Source organism: Petaurus breviceps, unplaced genomic scaffold (genome assembly GCF_028583685.1).
Source record: "Petaurus breviceps papuanus isolate PSGF00001 unplaced genomic scaffold, PetGlider_PUasm1.0 90842, whole genome shotgun sequence".
In the NCBI taxonomy this organism is placed as follows: domain Eukaryota; kingdom Metazoa; phylum Chordata; class Mammalia; order Diprotodontia; family Petauridae; genus Petaurus; species Petaurus breviceps.
The window spans coordinates 6,250,716-6,269,769 of NW_027187358.1; the positions used below are offsets into that span (position 1 = coordinate 6,250,716).

The 19,054-nt window shown below is 35.5% G+C and overlaps 1 protein-coding gene across 2 annotated transcripts in view; it reads right to left on the minus strand.

The window, feature by feature from the left end:
* LRPPRC (leucine rich pentatricopeptide repeat containing) overlaps positions 1-19,054 on the minus strand; it is a 124,158-nt gene that overhangs the window by 20,662 nt on the left and 84,442 nt on the right. For both annotated transcript variants that reach the window (XM_069071608.1, XM_069071607.1), the window contains 5 exons: positions 16,697-16,765; positions 14,522-14,612; positions 7,248-7,390; positions 7,002-7,116; positions 2,569-2,695 (listed from right to left, as the gene is read on the minus strand). In XM_069071608.1, the coding sequence (XP_068927709.1) occupies positions 2,569-2,695; positions 7,002-7,116; positions 7,248-7,390; positions 14,522-14,612; positions 16,697-16,765 (545 nt within the window). The remainder of the gene's footprint in view (positions 1-2,568; positions 2,696-7,001; positions 7,117-7,247; positions 7,391-14,521; positions 14,613-16,696; positions 16,766-19,054) is intronic.

The window sequence follows — 19,054 nt, forward strand, 5'->3', positions numbered from 1 at the left end:
CTCCTTCATTTTTGTTCCTCTTTCCCCAACTGATGTAGATAACATAGGGAAACAGGGAATAGGAGCCATTACTCTTTAAAAAGAATACAATAGGCAAAAGATGAAGGAAAGGCTTTTTTTTTTAAACTCTGGGTATGGGAGCAGGGGAAAGAAATCTATACATACATATATATATATATATATATATATGTACATATATATATATATATATATGAGAGGGGGAGAGAGAGAGAACCTACTATGTGCTAGGTACTGTGCTTCCAACACACTTCACAATTATTATCTCACTGGATTCTTATAACAACCCAGCAGGATAGGTGCTGCTATTATTCTTATTTTATACTTGAGGAAACTGAGGTAGATCAGGGTTAAGTGATGCGTTCAACTCATACAGCTAGTTAAGTGTGAGGCTAGATTTGAACTCAGGTTGTCCTGACTCTAGGTCAGTGTTCTATCCATAGCATCACCAGCTGCCATGGGACCCAGCAGAATGTCAGTCTCTTGTTCCTACATATTTTCCTAATGGTCTCTTGTCACTTTTTTTTTTGGACTTTTTACTTCATCATGTCATTCCCATTTCTTAAGACAAAATGCACCTTTGAGCATTCCCGGGATCTTGTAGCATTTCTCATTATTTTGGAGGAAGTCCCAAATGAGGAGAAGAGGCAAGAGTTTTTTTGTTTTAAATTATTTTGGAAACAAAATTACTTCCTTACCTTTAAGTGGTGAAATATTATCTGATTATTAAAAACATTTCTGAGCCACTGATTTTGCTTCAGCCTCGGTAGATTTAAGGAAAATATGTTCCAAATGTATGTTTAAAATTCCTGTTTTAAATGCATGTTTAAATTTGCATTTTCTGTTTGTATTGGTCAAGTCCTAGATGGCTGTCCAAATCCCTACAAAATCTATACATAAAACCTCCCCAGGATATATACTGAGCCAGACAGAATACTGCACATAAATGACTTCTAGATATGTATGAGGAGGATCTGAATTCAAATTCTGGCTGAGCTACTTGCTGTATGACTAAGCATCACTGGGTGTTAGTAGCTCATCTATAAAACTAGGGGTGCAGGGGGAGTAGAGTGCAGAGTGTTGAACGAAAGGGTCTCTGAGAGCCCTTCCAATTCAAAAGCTACTATCTGTAACAAAAGACGTTCTTAAATCTCATCTATAGAAACAGAAAAATTAAAATGAGACAAATGTATCATAATAAGAGGGAACAAGATTCTCTTTAAGTATTTTAACATATACAGTAGCACGCTTTCATTTCTTATTAATGTTTGTGTTGCCTCTCCCAAAAGAACACAAGCTCCCTGAAAGCAGTGGCTGTTAACTCTTTTGTCTTTACATTCTCAGGACCTAGTACAGACTGTAACATAGAGGTAATTAATAGTTGACAAAGGATTGTCAATTGGTTTAGAACACAATAAATATCAGTAAAAGCATAATTTCTATAAGCAGAAAGAATGAACTGTCTTCCTCTTTCTTTCTATCTCAATTTGTGACCTTCCTTCAGTGTGCTAAAAGAAGAATATGGTAAAGATTCCGTTTTTTAAAAAATTTTGATTTCTAGAAATAAGTAATAGAAAATATCAAAGGCCAATTAGGGAAATTTAAATTACAGTGAAAAGCACTCTATTTCATCTCATAACCAAAATGGCAAAGATAAAAGAGATATAAATATTCAACAATGCAGAACGTACCAATCTGTGACTCATAGTTATGTATCACTATAGGAAAAATGTTTTTTATTAAAAAGGTGAGCCTAAAAAAGTGACAAAAGACAGAATTAGTCATTGTTGGAAGGGCTTCAAGAGGATCAATGCAGACTGATGTAGTTAGTAAGCACTTCAGAAGTATGAGAGAAGTCACTGAATTGTTCCTTTCCTTTGAACCAGGGATGCCACAGACATAAACTTGAAAGTATTCAAAGACAGAAAGGACCATTACAACAAATATTTGTGGTAGTATATTTGATGGGTTTACAAAAAAAAATTAGTAACAAAGTTGATGTCCATAAACTGGAAGTGGCTGGGTAAATTACTGAATATAAGTGACATAAAATGCTATCCTGACAAAAGAGGCAACAAATATAATGAATTCAGAGTAACATGTGAAGCCCTGTAGAACCCAAGCAACAGTGACCAGTGGACTCAATAACATAAATAAAAATAACGTGAAAAGGTAGCAAAATTCAAGTTATTTTCAAGGACCATTCTGGGTCCAGGACAGATGATGAAACTTGCTTTCCTTATTTTCAATAGCCTGCTTGATGGGCATGTGCTGTCAGAATTGGTCTTTGGTCAATTTTCCTTAACTGCTTTTTTTTTTTTTTGCTAGAAAAGCTTCTAACAGATGCTATATATGGAAATAAACATGAAAAAGAAACAAGAACTGATCTAAAATTTCAATTATTTTTAAACCTGGAATCACATGATGATAATTGAGCAGTAACCCAATTATTCAGTCTGTAACTAAGATAACAGCCATATTCTTGGGAACTAACTGGTGACATTTCAAAGGCAAAATATAGAAACAAGAAACAATTACAGATATACTTACATGTTTTTCACATTCAAGGCTTCATCAAGGCTACCAGAAGCCAACAATAATTTTATGACTGTGGAATAAGCAAGTGCAGAAAACACAACATTCTTCTTCTGTGCCTCCAGAAAAACAGCATATGCATCTGCAAAGAAAGAGTAAACAAGAAAAACATCTACAACTGCAATTTCAAATAACTGAAAAAATTGGTTTTCAGATTTAACCAAAGGGAAAAAAGTTTTAACAAATCCTTTTAATTCTCCTAATCTCTGGGATAAAATTACATTTTAAAAAACTATAAATTAGACTGGAGGCTAAATGGATGTATTTAAAATTGAATCTTTTTGAAAAAATTATTCTCACTGGATTTTTATAACTTAGTAAATTATATATCCATGCCAGTATAAAAATAATCCATCAAATTTAGGTCCATTACTATGATGAGCCAATGTTTCAAAAACCTTGTTAATATTTATTAAACCCCAATCATAGCTATATGATTTAATCTGAGTGAAGGAAAGGAACCATTTTAAAGCTATCTTTAATCTATAGGTGGGTGGTTACAATAGTCGGAATTGCAGCACAACAGTATTAATGTGAATGTAGCCTACAATTCTGGAATTGGGAGATCAAATTATTTGGCTACGACAGGACTTACACAAAAACATACAATTTTCAAATATACTGATATCTAACAAGTAAACTAAGCAACATTTGTTTGACTGATTAACAGTTTTATTTCACTCGTTCACAATAACTGTCAGTGAATGAAAAGATGTTACCCAAAGAGAAGTAACTACACTTTTCAGTCACTTACTTTTCTCAAATAAAATTGCCTAGCTGTAAACATCCAATTGAGACTATAATCCACTCTCTACTGTATACAAACACTTCACAATAAAGATGGTGTACAACTGATCTGTCACATATGGCCTTCAACAGACACAAGGCTCTTGTTATCAAATATAGCAGCAAAAACACACAAACTCAGAACTAAACACTCATGTTTATAAGATCAATCTTAGCTGACTTGGAGGATTCCTAACAAAGTACATATTTGTAAGCTTAGAAAGGGTAATGCCACTCAATATGTTCAAACCAGAAATCAAGATCAGGTTCACACTTCTGACCAGGATGAGAAATTGATGCAACTCCTCAAAAGGCCTGTCAGGTCACCTTTACCACAAAAAAAGATGGTATAGGGCAGTAAGGATATTTCCAAGAACAAATCAGAAACATTACAACTTACCATTTCAATGAGTAAAATTACATACATATTAACTAATAAGTTTAAAAACTGGGTTTGAACAATTTACCTCAAAATCTGGAAATGAAGGTTAAAAATTTATGCATGACTTTGACTCTGTGTTGGGTTAAAATAGGTGGCTATATTTCTCACATCATATTTATAAATGTTCAACAAATAAATATATTATTAAATTACTGTACAAAAGCTGCATTTGTGAAAAAGACTATATATTCTACAGGTAGCCAGGTGGGTTATGAGTACTATCTCCCCCTGCCCCCTCCAAAAGTTAAAAGAATATAAAGCTTATATCAAATTTCAAAGGAGGTTAAAGTAATAAATTTTAAGTTGAAATAAAAGTTGGATCTTAAAATAAAATACCTATTTCCTCATATAGTTATTGAAGTCCTCTATTAATTTTTTTTATTCTCCAAAAAAATCTCCAAGAGAGATCATGGTTTTATTGCAAATTATTCCCTTAAATTATAAAAGCACCATTGAACTTCTCTTATGGCTCTATGAACCATAATACATCACAGGTAAAGATAATGTTTATAAAACACCAAGTTTCAGACAAAATACTAGGAAACTGTATATTGTATTCTTTTTATCAAAGTATATCTCACTTGGTACATGAAATAATTTTAATTTAAATGCCTTAATATATGAGGCATTTGCTAATTCCTATAAAAATTCAGTACAATTTTATGTTGCACAGGGGAAATATAAGATATTTTTAATTGATCTTGAATAATTAATAAGAATGGTCATTGTTTGACAAAGGAGTCAAAAACTGAGTCATAAGTTACTAAAATTACCACCTTTGGGTGAAAAATTATATCTGTACTAAATATATTTTTCAAAAGACTGCTGCAGTATGGATATAATATGTAAATAATTTCCAGTAGTGAAAGCTATAAATTGTCACACACAAAAAATTTCCCTTTGCAAAGCAGTTACATTTGGTACAAAATTTTTTGCTCCTTTTTCTATGTGTGCAAGGCAGTTATTGATTGAGAAAACTAAGCTAGGTGAATGAGTTAAGAAAATTAATTAACTCTTAATATCTACCACTCTGCCTATTAGCACATGATTATTAAATTAACTGCAGCTAGGAAAACACAGGTTTAAAATTTTTTTTAACTTATAAAATAAACTTCCCAGAATACTATACTCTATTGTATCATATTGAACTTATAAGGGTTGTTTACATAAACCTATCAACTTAGTTTTTTAATATTTAATTTTAACAAAACAAATTTCACAACAGTTGAATTAAATAATTTTTTTTTATAATGATCAAGCTAAGTGGTCAAAGGATCTGAAGGAACAATTCTTAAATTGTTAAATTCTTAAAAGAACTGGAAATTACTATCAATCATATGAAAGCCTGCTCCAAATTAAAAGTAAGAGAAATGCAGATAAAAACTGATGTTTTAGTGCCCAAACTGGCAAAAGTGACAAAAAAATGGAGTTAACTGTGGAGGTACTATGGAAGAATAAGGATATCTATAAACTAATGGTCATATACTGGGTTAATCATGTTGGAAAGTATTAGGAGTTATGAAAAAAAGTGATTAAAACAACAGTACCTTCTTACCCCAAGACTCTACTGAAAAGAAGTTAGGCGCCCCCCACGCCCCCAAATCAACAGTTAGAAATAAAGGTCTCATAACCACCCAAATGATATAATATTTGGAGCATACTGCCTTTCCTGTAGCAGGCTTTATAAAAATGCTTATTCTCTTCTCCTTCCTAAAATATTCATAAACACATTCACTGTAGTAATAATTGAAAAAAAGAGATGCCCATTGTTTGGGAATATGGCAAGCAAATATGGAACAGGAAAAGAAGTTGTAAGAAATGAATATAACGAATTCAGAAAAGGATAGGACACCTACATTGAAGGAGAGTGAAGTAAGCAGAACCAGAAAAATACAAAGGAGGAAAAAAACCCCTAAATTTAAAACTGTAATTATAATGACCGAGCTTGGCTCCAGAGAACAGATGAGAAAATACACCTCCTACACCAATGGGTAATAACAATTTCATACAGTATCCCTAGATTCCTTCCCCAATTCCCCTTAACACCCTCTTAAATTTTTTTTTTAAACAAAGAATGGCTCACCAGGTAGGGGAAGGGTGAATTCAGAAATGAAGCTGATATAAAATATATAAATTAAAAAAAATTAAGAACTTCAAAGGGAAGTGGGGGGAAGAGGACTTTAAATGAGCTGTTAACAACTTATCATCCATTCATCACTTTCTATACTCAATCAATGAATATATCTTTTTCATTAAAGCCTTTGCTGATTTTTACCAACTCTCTTCATTCACATGGCCACCACCCTAGTACATTCGAACCTTATGGCCTCTTGCCTAGCTTACTAGTCTCCTAACTGTTCTTCCTGAAAACAGATCGATATACTTTCTGACTCTTCCTAGTTTGATGGAGGTTTCCCCTAACGCTGTTCCTTAGCCCTCAGTCTTAGCTTCAAGTGAATTCTCAGGGGGCTGAACTGGTCACAGCTAGACAGCAGTCCTCTTTGCTAAAGACCTGGTGGATCCACACACATGCTGGCAACTTGTGTTCTCTTCTTCTTCCTCCAAAAACAAATTATATTTACTGAGCAAGGCCTCATGCATATCTTACCTGTCTACTCTTTTCTCTTCATAGTCTCTACCACTGAGAATTCTATAGTTCCTATGACCTGAACAACTTAAATCCCAATCTGTAGACCTTTTCTGAATTTTAATTCTAAAGCACTTAACTGATACAGTATATGTTCAATTACATATTTCAGAACAAACTCAAATTCAGTATGCCTAAAAGTGAACCATCACATCCCTACAAAACAAGGTGCCCTGCATACCTTTCTTGTTTCAGCTTAAGGTTTGCTCTTCTGGTCCCCTCAAAATGATAATTCACTCTCACTGCTCTTTCAAATACATAGTCAGCAAGTCTTACTGAATCTTCCTTGAGAGAGCCCCAAAAGAGGGTAGATTAGGTGTCAAGATTTATATCTTAGTGTGTAACAATCTACACAGCAAGGTTAGGAGAGCTGAACAAGGGGGAAGGAAAAGTGTATGCCAATTGCAATAGCAAAGGCAATGATATTATCACTAAGATTTGGGGGCTGAAAGTTAGTGTTTTGTGCAAGGATTTAAAGCACTGTTACATAGCTAAATAAAGGTATTTCCTTACCTTCACTTTGCTTCTGCTGGCATGCACGCATCAGCTCTTTCTTTAAGACTGCTTCAGGGGGCAGGGGTAATGCATCTTGTTGAGGATCAACTTCAAGGGAGTTGTCATACCACAACTTAAAAAGAAAGTTATTCAGTTTATTTTTAAAAAGAACATGTCTATAAGAATGGGTTAATATTTAGAACTACAATGTTTTATAATGTGCAAATAAAATTTTTTAAAGAAAAATTACTCTTCTCAAATTACCGTGGGTATATCAAATGGAACATCCTGATTGTTATTTCTGAGGATTTCACCCAACAACTTCAAGGTCTTCTGACGAGGAATAATATTTTCTTCTTGCATTTTAGTCCAAATACCATCAGCTTTCTGCCAGTCGTTATTTTCCTCTGCAAAACATCATTAAGTCATGATGTCAAATAAAAAAGCACAAATGTCCAAGTTATGCAAATAAATACACCCAATATTTGATAAGAATGTAGACCTTTTAGTCAAGGCTATCCCACATTAAAATAGTATTAAAAGCTGTAGATAGAGATACCAGATAGAACCTTCAAGATTTGTTCTTAGCAGTACCATTTAATCAGAAGTCTTCTGATTTGCATTTCAAAACAAATGACACAAACTATAGAAAAGCCACATAAGCTATGAGGCTGCAAAGCACATTATACTACTGTAACTATTATCACGCCGTAGTTACTATAGCTCAAACATATGTAACGTTATGATTACAAAGCATTAAAAAAAAAACCCTGTAAAATTACCCTGTAGAATTCAGAGATGGTACATTGGGTCATTTAGTCCTAGACAAAGGAACAGTATCTCTGAGAAGTCATGTGATGTGCCAAAAGTTAGAAAACTTAGAAATACCAATTTCAGCACTCTCTCAATGTCAAAGACAATGCTCTTATCTCTATGCCAAACTGCTATTCTAAGACAAAAGACTTCACACATGTTTAAGGAAATAATTTTTTTAATCACGAAAAATTTTTCCCTAATCAATCTAGGTGATTCATACAAATTAAGATGGTTAAATGTACTTCTCTCTACCCCAAAATATCTCTCTAGAATCACATCTTCCTTGGTATTGGTATACAGAATCATATAAGTGTTACACTGGAAAGCAATTTGGAAATTAACCTTCCAAAGTAATTACCTTGGTGAGCCTTATAATCAATTACATATATGATAGAAGGTTTTGAGAGGGAAAGGATAAAGTCAAAATAGGCAAATGACTCTGTCTTCCAATATCTACAGCAATGTTATTGGACATTATAAAAAGAAAAAAGAGTGTTACAAGTCTACTTACTCTACTCTGAGAATTATGTTTATGTATGACCTTTACTTGTTTTCCTGTTTAATTCAAAAGGCTATGACTGAAATTAAATTATGTTAGAGGTGACCATTTCTCATGGTAAGCCTGCTTAATAACTTCTGATATATAACAGATCACTATGTGAAGGACGTAACATTGAGGGTCTAAAATAATGGAAAGTAGGCAAGTGGCTTATTATGTTTAAGATGACATAAAGCTACAAACCTTTTCCCACTTATTTAAGTAGCTGGAATTGGTTGTGTCTTTTCTTGTTGACTGATGATTTGTATGACAGAATTTAATAAATTCTAGCTTATATCTCTCATCTCAGTAGACATGGCTTGTCAAACTGAGCAACTGGCTGGTGAGGACTATTTGCATTGGGAAGTAGGATTACCTCCTGTTGAAATGACATTGTTTCTTAAGGACCAGTTGCTTTAGTATGATAAAAAACAATTATCTATGAAAGCAGAAATAAATCACCAAATTAAAACTTACATGGTCTACAAATCTAACTAAATAGAAATTTTAAAAAACAGCTAATTTATATAGTGCTATGGACCAGCCGCCATGTTCTAAGGGCTCATAATCATTATCTCATTTGATCCTCACACCAACCCCACAGGGGTAGGTGCTATTATTATCCCCATTACACAAATGAGGATACCGAGGTAAGCATGGCAGAATGACTTGCCCAGGTTCACAAGCTGGTTTTGAACTGGTATCTTCCTAATCCAGGCTCAGCTGCCCGATGATAAGAAACATTCCTCCACTGGGATAAGACTTAGTCCTTACCAAAACCGCTTTCTTAACAAGAGTTAATACCTATGCTGATTGTCTCAGAGGATAATATCACTCCTCCCTGGCACATTAGCAGAAGCCAAGTGACTGGGAATCTTCATATAAGGAAATAGAGATGGCTTCCTAGTGACCACTAGCGCACCGTGACATAACCCATAACAGAGACATGGCAATGGGATGGTATTCCCTTTTCAAAATGAACAAAAAGAATGAGTCAGCAAGCATCTGTTAAATGCTGATTATTATATGCCAGGAGCTCTGCCCTGTTACATTCTTATGGGGGAGACAAAATGAATGTACAGGCTTAAGGTACAGAGTATACACAATGCAACCTTACTCTGAATGTATTTTTTATGAAACTACTTATTTATATGTCATTTCTCCTATTAGAATATGAGTTCCTTGAGGACAGGGACTATTTTTTGCCTTTCTTTACATCTCTAGAGATTATCATAATTACAGGCACATAGTAAATATCTAATAAATACTTGATGATGTCTATCTGATGCACCCATAGTGGGGGAGACAGGGAAAGGTTTGGACATCTGAATTGAGTTTTGACATAAAATATGGATTCTATGAAGTGGAAGTTAGGAGGAAGGTGCATATAAAGGTGCATATGCCAGTGCATAGAGATGGGAAATGGTGTCTTATATGTGAGAAAAACCAAGAGTACAGTATGACTAAGAAAAAAAACAATATCCAGAAGTTTTAAATAAATTTGTGGCTGCTGAATAGCTATCAGTAATCTTTGAGGAGTCAGAGAGACTACTGTAATCCTTGCCTCAATACCGGAAACTAGCAAAAGATGATTTTTCAAAAGAAGACAAAGGAGTAAGGTCATTGAACTTAAAAGCCAATGAGCTTAACATAAATTACTTGCATGTTATTATGAAATAGTTTTGGAGTTTATATTCTTAGGGAAGGATTATTATAATATTGATCATTACTGAATCAGCATGGATCAACAAGTATAGGTTAATGATATTTTCTTTTTTTTTCTATTGTTACAAGATCGGTGAGTCATGGAAATGTAGACACGGCTAATCTAACAATGGCTCATAACATCCTAGTAGACAAGACAGAAGCACAGTAACTAGAAGATAGTGTAACGAAGTATATTTGGAAGTGATGGAATCTTCAGAGGCAGGCATAGTGATTAATGAATTGACAGGGAAGAAACCTAGTTAACAGAGTTGAGGGCTCTGTCAACCTTAGGGATTAAGACAATTAAAAAACATCTATAAATGGTACGTGTGTAGATAAAACCTGGAAGCCAGAATCAGGATACAAAGAGATCTTGATGGACTGGACCAAATGGCCAAAGACAGTAAGATGAAATTTAATAAGTATATATGCAAAAGTTACCAATAGAACTAAACAAATCAACTGTACAAGAAGAAAATGGGCAATGCATGTATAGGCATTCAGGATAAAACCAGCTGGATAGCTTAACGGATTACAAAATCAGCATGTTTAACAGTGGTCATGGCACTAAATTTAATCTAATCTAAAATAATTAAGTCAGCATTAATACAAAGCACATATTAACTAGCAAACATGGTTGTAGTTCTGATCTAACCTGCCTGGGTGAGATCACATATCTGTAATAATATATACAATCAATAATCTGTTTCTCTTAAACTTTGATAGATTAGCCATAGGGAAGACCCCATCTAATCCTACTTCCATGAAATCTCTCAAATAATACATGAAGAAAGTAAGAAGTTCATGTTGGCACAATTCTGGGCATCACATTTCTGTAATAAAAAGGATAAAGATGAAGTGAGTGTCTAAAGAGTAGAGCAACTTAAAAATCATTTATATGAAGATGGAGGAATTTGAGAGTTGGAAAGAACTCAATGGTCATCAAGTCAGCTCACACAGAAAAAGGATATCCCACTATAACATTATTTAATGAATGGTCATTCAGCATTTGTATGAAGATCAGCTCTAAGGAGGAGAAACCCTTTGATACAAGATCCTCTACCATCCTAGTTGTCCTCCCAGTTTATCAATGTCCTTAAATTGTGGCACACAAGACAGAACACAATATTGCAGACAAATTCTGACACAAGCAGCTTAATGTGGATCAATATCTCATTAGTTTTTTAGGCTGCCACATCACCTTGACTGACTCATGTTGAACTGGCAGTCCTCATGTGTAAGAGAAACTAGACTAGCTAAACATGGTTCAAAAAAGTAGAATTAAGGGGCGGCCAGGTAGCACAGCTAGTAAGAGCACCGGCTCCAGTGTTGAGAAGACCTGGAGATCGAATCCCGGGCTCAGACACTTAGCACCCACCCAGAAACACCTGGCCATGTAACCTTGAACAAGTTACTTAACCCCAATTGCTTAGGGGCGGCCAGGTAGCACAGTGAGTAAGAGCACCGGCTCCAGTGTCGGGATGACCTGGATCAAATCCGGGCTCAGATACTCAGCACCACACCCAGAAATAACTGGCTGTGTAACCTTGAGCAAGTTACTTAACCCCAATTGCTTAAAAAAAAAAAAAAGTAGAATTAACATATGTGGAAGATACAGGAAGGCAGATTTAGGTTCAATAAATGGAAAAAAAATTTCTTGACAATGAGAACTATTCAGAAATGGACAGGCTGGGGAGGTCATTATATAATAAGCTGTCCATTACTGGAGGTCAGAGGATCAAGACATGAAGTACATTAGAGAGTATCTACCTGAACACCTTCATCCTACACATGAAGAAACAAAAGCCCATGAAGATTAAGCACCTAGGCCAAAATCACAGAACGTGAAGAAGCAGCAAAGAAGATCAAAGCCCAAGTTGCTCAATTTCAAATCCAGCATTCTTTTCATTACCTCTCCAGAAGAATACTAGTTAGAGTGTCATAAAGAAAGAGCAAGGGGCAGGGAAGGGGGTGGGGGGGTGGCGGTACCCCGTCTGTGGGGGCTGTGTCGGCTGCTGTTCCTGGGCCTTGGGATGGTTGGACTCCTACTGGGGCTGGCAGAGGCCCCAGGTCCTAGCGGGATGCCTCCAGAGTGGAGCCGGCCGTATGCCGTATTGCAGGGGCAGAACCTAGTGCTCATGGGAAGCATCTTTAGTATCCTGTTCGTCACTATGATACTTATGGCCATTTGTATCTACAGATCCCTTCACCGTCAATAACTGGAGAGCAAGTGAATTCTGCAGATTCCTTTTGGGACCATGACAAGTAGTGGTACATGGGAGCCTCTGGAGTAGCTGGGATCAGAACCAAGTACTTGAAACCCACGAGTGCTCTGAAGCTAGACAAAAGGACTGTGCAGCAAGAGCATATACTCATAATCAAATGTGTCAGAGAAACCAACTGCTAACAAGTTGTTTATTTTCCTCACACTGTATGTAAGTAATCAGACACTTAAAGATTTTTGCTTTTGGTGTGACTAACAGAAGACAGACCTGAATCATCAAGGTGTGTACTGTAAAGAAAATAAGTTCATTTTTGGTAGTGTATTTGAGAGCCCTCTTGGAAGGGATTAATCGTTTATGTTTGATGATGATAATTCAAACTAACTTTCTTAGGATTCATGTTCTGTCAGACAGAAATCAAAAATGAGAGGAGCAAACTTCTTTTTAATGGCAAAGCTCATGGTTGACCTAGTAATACTAATAACGAGGCCTTTCTCAGGGAGCTGGCACAACTGTGCACACTTAACTATTGCATCAATTTCTTCATTACCAACTTTGCACTTGAATAATGCTTCTCCTTAAAAGCAGTCTCATAATTTGGCAAGACATGTCCCAGCCTAGAAGGCAGTGATGTTTAACTGGAAATGTTAAGTGTGTTTGTGTGTGCTTGTCTTTGTCTTAAAGCATTGATGCATATTTAACAGCTATTTGAAAAGTCCAAGACTTTGAAAAGTCCCACTAGAAAAAAAGGTGCTCAGATAGGCACTGATGGTGTTCTGAAACCAAGTGTAATGCTGTGCATCTAGAAAGTTTTATCTTAAAAATGACCATCAACGGGGTGGCCAGGTAGCACAGCGAGTAAGAGCACCGGCTCCCATGTCGGGATGACCTGGGGATTGAATCCCGGCTCAGACACTTAGCACCCACCCAGAAACACCTGGCTGTGTAAACTTGAGCAAGTTACTTAACCCCAATTGCTTAGGGGTGGCCAGGTGGCTCAGCGAGTAAGAGCACCAGCCCCAGTGTCAGAATGACCTGGGGATCAAATCCGGGCTCGGATACTTAGCACCACACCCAGAAGTAACTGGCTGTGTAACCTTGAGCAAGTTACTTAACACCGATTGCTTTAAAAAAAAATGACCATCAAGCTTCAAATTTAAACATAAAATCTAAAACCAGAGACTCATTACAAACTGTGCCCAAACAAATCCTGTAGAGTTTTTTTAAAGAAAGCTGGAGCTCCAGCAATAGCCTGTGCTGGTTTGGAAGGGTGAGTAAAGGCTTCTCAATGGCAGCTTTGCGTGTCCACTGTGTTTAGTGGACATGAGTGTTTACACAAACTAAATCTTAACTCTTTGTGAATGCTGCTATTATTTTGCACTGCTAGAGTGAACTGGGAGGTTTTTTTGTTTTCTGTTTGTCATATGTGACAATTATTCTGTAAGCACAAATGTGTCATTAGTGTTTATTTTAGAAGTGCTAGATTTAATTATTTTTATTTGTCAAAATGTTTACTTTATCTCCCATTCAAATGAAACACTGGCTTTTTGTAACTGGGGTCTAGTGCAGTGGTTTCTGTGTGTGCCCACACATACATTTGTGCATTAAGCCTTGGTAACGTATCACTTGAGGTTTTATGCTTTGTTATCTGTTATTAGCTATTCATTTAGGAGGCCAATTTTATGTTTTCAAGCAAAATATGAATTAAACTGAAATCCTACATTTTAACATAAAAAAAATAAAATAAAATAAAGAGCAAGATGAATCCAATGAAAGAAATTTCCAAACATCAGCAATAACTTTATTGGTGAACCATATAGGGTCTTTCAGATAGCCCCACTAGAAGTCTAGCAGCCCCTCTCGGTTCTGCTCCCAATTTCAATTGGCACAGAAGCTTCAACCTGCCCCATTTTTCCAACCTGGTCTGAATTGCCTTCCTTGGGAAGCACAGTGGCTGCCCACTACCCAACAATAGTAATATTGGTGCCAGATTTAGTGCAAACACTCAACTGACTTCACCCTAATTGTAGGTACCAACTCTGGAATACAAGCAATTCACTAGTCCCAGTAGCAGAGAATCCACCACCATGTCGCCAAACTAAACAGTTTTTAATGCAAAGCTCTGACTACTAAATAGAACACATTATAAGATTCTACTTCCATACTACTAATTTAAGGTTTTAATTACAAAAAATCACCATTAAAAATAAGGATATTTCAAAGCAAAATACAGGCAAGATTATTGAATTACTTACTGCAGAGTGTTAGAAAATTGTAGTACATTTGGTCTCTGTCACATTCAAATAGTTTCTGTGTCAATTCGACCAATTTCTCCAGCGTTTCAACCTTAAAATTACAGAATAGATCATTATATATCTTTATTAATTTGTTTACTTTTAGTTTACAAGATTCAGTTCCACAATTCCTTGAGTTTCAAACTTTCTCTCCCTCCTTCCCCGCCCCCCATGGCAGCATACAATCAAGTATAGTATCTGCAAATACTTTCACATTGGACATTAGTCAGGTTATAAAGAGGGATTGTATCAGATGGAATGAACAATGGGAAACGGGAAATAAAACCAAACGGGAAAAAGAAAAAGAGCAGGTAGTCTGCTTCAATCTGGATTCAAACTCAGTTCTTTCTAGTTCTTTCTCTGGGTGTAGACATCTCTCTCCACAACAGTTTTTTGGGGTTGACTTATAACCCTGAGTTGCTGAGAAGAGTCCAGTCTATCAAAGCTGGTTATTACACATATGTTGTTTCTGTAATTATGTACAAATTTCTCCTGGTTCTACTCTTCTCACTCAGCATCAGTTCGTATAAGCCTCTCCAGGTAAATATGAAGACCGTCTGCTCCTCATTTCTTATAGCACAATAGTATTCCATTACATGCATATATACCACAACTTGCTCAGCCATTCCCCAAATGATGGGCACCCCCTTAATTTCAATTCTTTGCCACCACAAAAAGAGCTGCTATAAATATTTTTGTACATATGGGTCTCCCTCCCATTTCTAAATAAATGGATCATTATATATCTTAATGGCTATATAAAAAGTCTTTAAAATCTGAAACGGGAATCCCTGACAAATCCTCAACAATATTTGATAATACGCATGTAATCAATTCTCAGTTACTTAGGAAAAATAATCCTTTCTGTTAGTCTTTACCCCAGGCCTTCAATTAGGTTGATATGGTGCAGGGGAATAAAGAAGCATACTGTGGAGAATGGGTCCATACCAACTTCTCCGAGTTGGAAGAAGCTGCGTAGTATTCAAGAACTCCAGAACAATGCATGGATATAGTTAAAGAGTTAACTCAATTAATTAAACTGTAACTCAAAAATCCCACTCCAAATGTCCCTAATCACTCTGCCTATAACCAGTCTCCTATTTTGCTTGATGAGAAGGTAATCTAGGGGCGGCCAGGTAGCACAGCGAGTAAGAGCACTAGCTCCAGTGTTGAGAAGACCTGGAGATCGAATCCCGGGCTCAGACACTTAGCACCCATCCAGAAACACCTGGCTGTGTAACCTTGAACAAGTTACTTAACCCCGATTGCTTTAAAAAAAAAAAAAAAGGTAATCTGCATTACAGGACAGTTGAAGAGAAATTCTATGATACAGGAAGATCTTTTTTTTTTTTTGCTTTTTGGAGGGGGGAAGGGAGAGCAATTGAGGTTGAGTGACTTGCCCAAGGTCACATAACTAGTAAGTGTTAAGTGTCTGAGGCCACATTTGAACTCAGGTCCTCCTGACTCCAGGATAAGTGCTCTATTCACTGTGCCTCCTAGCCGCCCCAGGAAGACCTTTCTTTAAAATCTTTGGTAGACTGAGGGTGCTGCAATAATTTTAGGTTGTCAAATCACTGGGGTAAGAAAATCAACCTGGCATAATGGATGAATATCAATTCAGGAACATGGATGTAGTTTTCCTATTTATTTATTTTTGCTTTTTGGAGGGGGAAGGCAGGGTAATTGGGGTTAAGTGACTTGCCCAAGGTTACATGCCTAGTTTTGTATTAAGTGTCTGAGGCCAGATTTGAACTCAGGTCTTTCTGACTGTAGGGCCAGTGCTCTATTCACTATGCCACCTAGCCACCCCCATGGTTGTAGTTTTCTAAAATTCTCCCAATAATGGTAACTGATGACAGGTCATTTTTACATATGCTATCCCACAAATATTGTCCCCATTTTACATTAGGCTCAAAGTGATTTGAGGGTTTGCCAACAGTCCCAGAATTAATAAAATAAATGCCTGAGTCAGAATTTGCACTAAGGTTTCCTTGACTCCAAATCCTGGACTCTTCATACTCCATCAGTTTGATCCTATGAAATCAGAGGCCTTCAGCTCAACGTCACATATGAACCATTTTTAGGGAATAAAAGAATATAAAACAGTTGAGAAATAAATCACCAATAAACACAAACCTGGTTATTTGAAATGCATTTTTCACAAAACCACTGAAGTTTTCCAGGACGAGCCCTAATGCCAGGAGTCTGTAAAATAAAATATCAAAAGTGGGAAATTTGTTTTTCAAAGTTACACATTTATCATTCTTTTACCACATTTCTCCTATCATACTCAACCACCAAAAAACAAACACCAAAACAAAGAAACTTCACTATCCTCATGGAATCAACCTATAATTTTATTCCTATTATTATTCTTATTAATTAGGTTTTAACTGCCAACAGAATTGAGTACAAGTGAGCTAAAAGACCATCTTCTTATAGTGCAAAGGTTCCACTCAATAGTGACCTAAAATATTCTCTAAATGTGAAATCTCATTAGATAGTCCACTGATGTAAAAGCTAGATGTCTTTGAAAAAAATTTTAGCAAACCAACTGTCAACATAAATCAGTCATTAAAAAAAACAAACCTTCTCTACAGAATCTAGTTTGTTATTGCTCAGTAAAAGTTGCGATATGTGTTTGTGTGCCAGTACTAGACCTTAAAACCAAAGTTTTAAAGAGTAGGAAAATAGGTGAAAACCTAAAATTGGATTTAGTATTCTCTTTCACAGTAGAAAGTATAATTATGTTATAATTTATAAGAGTAAAAAGGAATGCATTCTCTAACTGCATTTAGTCAAGAGTAAAGTTCTGTTAGCTGGGAAGGAGAGGTACATTTTGAAAAATAATGAGGATGTAAAAACAAAAATAAATATATTTTTTAAAAACACTAAGACTTTTGTCTTCAAAATTGCTTTTGCTAAGCAATTTTGTCTTTAGCTACAAACATAATCCCTTAGGAAAGGGAATTTTTAAAAAATTTAGATCAAATAATTGATTTGTCAAATTCTGAAATATTTTAACCATCCATAAGAGGGAGTGTCTCTGTTATTTCAATTTGTTTACTTAAAAAAAAAAAAAGATTAAGCATCCCATTAATGCCATTGGCTATAATCTAGTGAGCACTTGGTTCCCCCCCCCCCAAACTTATTTCTGGAGAAGAACTTAAAACTAAGTATTTTGAGTCCTGATTTACAGATCCTAAACTCAATTTTCTTTAAGAAATGAGGCAGAACCGAGGTGAAGTGGGAAACCAAGGAGCATGGCAAAAAAAGAGATTATCTATAAAATTCTGTTTTTGAATTCCTATACAATGCTATTTTATAAATATGAACAATTTTCACCCTCCTCTGAAGAATATTTGTCCTTCTATTTTGACAATGGAATACATTATCACAATTAACCCTGAAAAAATAGTGGGGTAGTTGAATCTGTATATAATTTGCCTTAGAACATTACAAAAGTGCCAGAAAGACATTAACTTAGAAATTTCACTATCACTGTTAGTGCAGATGATTAAAACCTAGACAGTTCTTAATGTTGAACATGTACATATAACAAAAGTTTTCCATTTTAAGGTTGACTTGGTGGTGCCAGCTACAAAAGCAGCTGAAGTTATATACAGCATCTATGGTCTTCAGTGTTTTGTTTTGAAACTAGGAAATGTATTCACATTCAAGTCACTGTTGTCAAAAGAACATTCATATCAGATGAATAAAATCTATGCTTCCATGATGGTCCAGCATCTCCTGTCATCTTAGTGAATTTTAAAATACTGTGAGTAGAAATCTGAAATGGAAATCCACTATAATAAATGAACACAAAAAAAGTATTAATATTAAGCAAGATCTAAGTGAAATTTTCAATTTGAGTTACCATCTAATTAAAATACTAAACTTGCTACCTATCTTTCCTGATCTGTTTAATAGATACTAAGTAAAAGTAATTATTATAATAAAAAGACTGTCATATTTGCTTTTATCTGGGCAAGTTTGTTTTAAAACACTCCACACTTCCAAGTACTGGGTATATTTTTTTGCAAGGAAAAAAACTGAATAAAAAACATAAGGGACTAAAATGTGTTTGTAAAATGTGTTCAGTTTTTAGAAAGTAAAAAATCTAAACATAAAGTATAACCTCAAAAAAAAAATACCAATTCACCTTAAGATCCCAGGCTTATCACGAAATAAACTGTGACCTTAATATCCTGGAATGATGCTCATCACCTCAAATGATGCTTCACAAATATCAAAATAAGTACCTACATAATAATACAGGAAAAATATATCCCCAATACTCTTTACCTTAGAGCACATGTAAAAGAGCTGTATTTTCTTAGCACTTGTTAAGTCTCTGAAGAGAGAGGATACAAGCTCCAAACACAGGCAAAAACTGATTAGAGAATGGAAAGTCTTAATTTCTGTCATTAAGATTAACAGAATGCCCTGAGCATTGCAGGAAATTCATTCATAAAAGGTTTGTGTCCTCAAGTT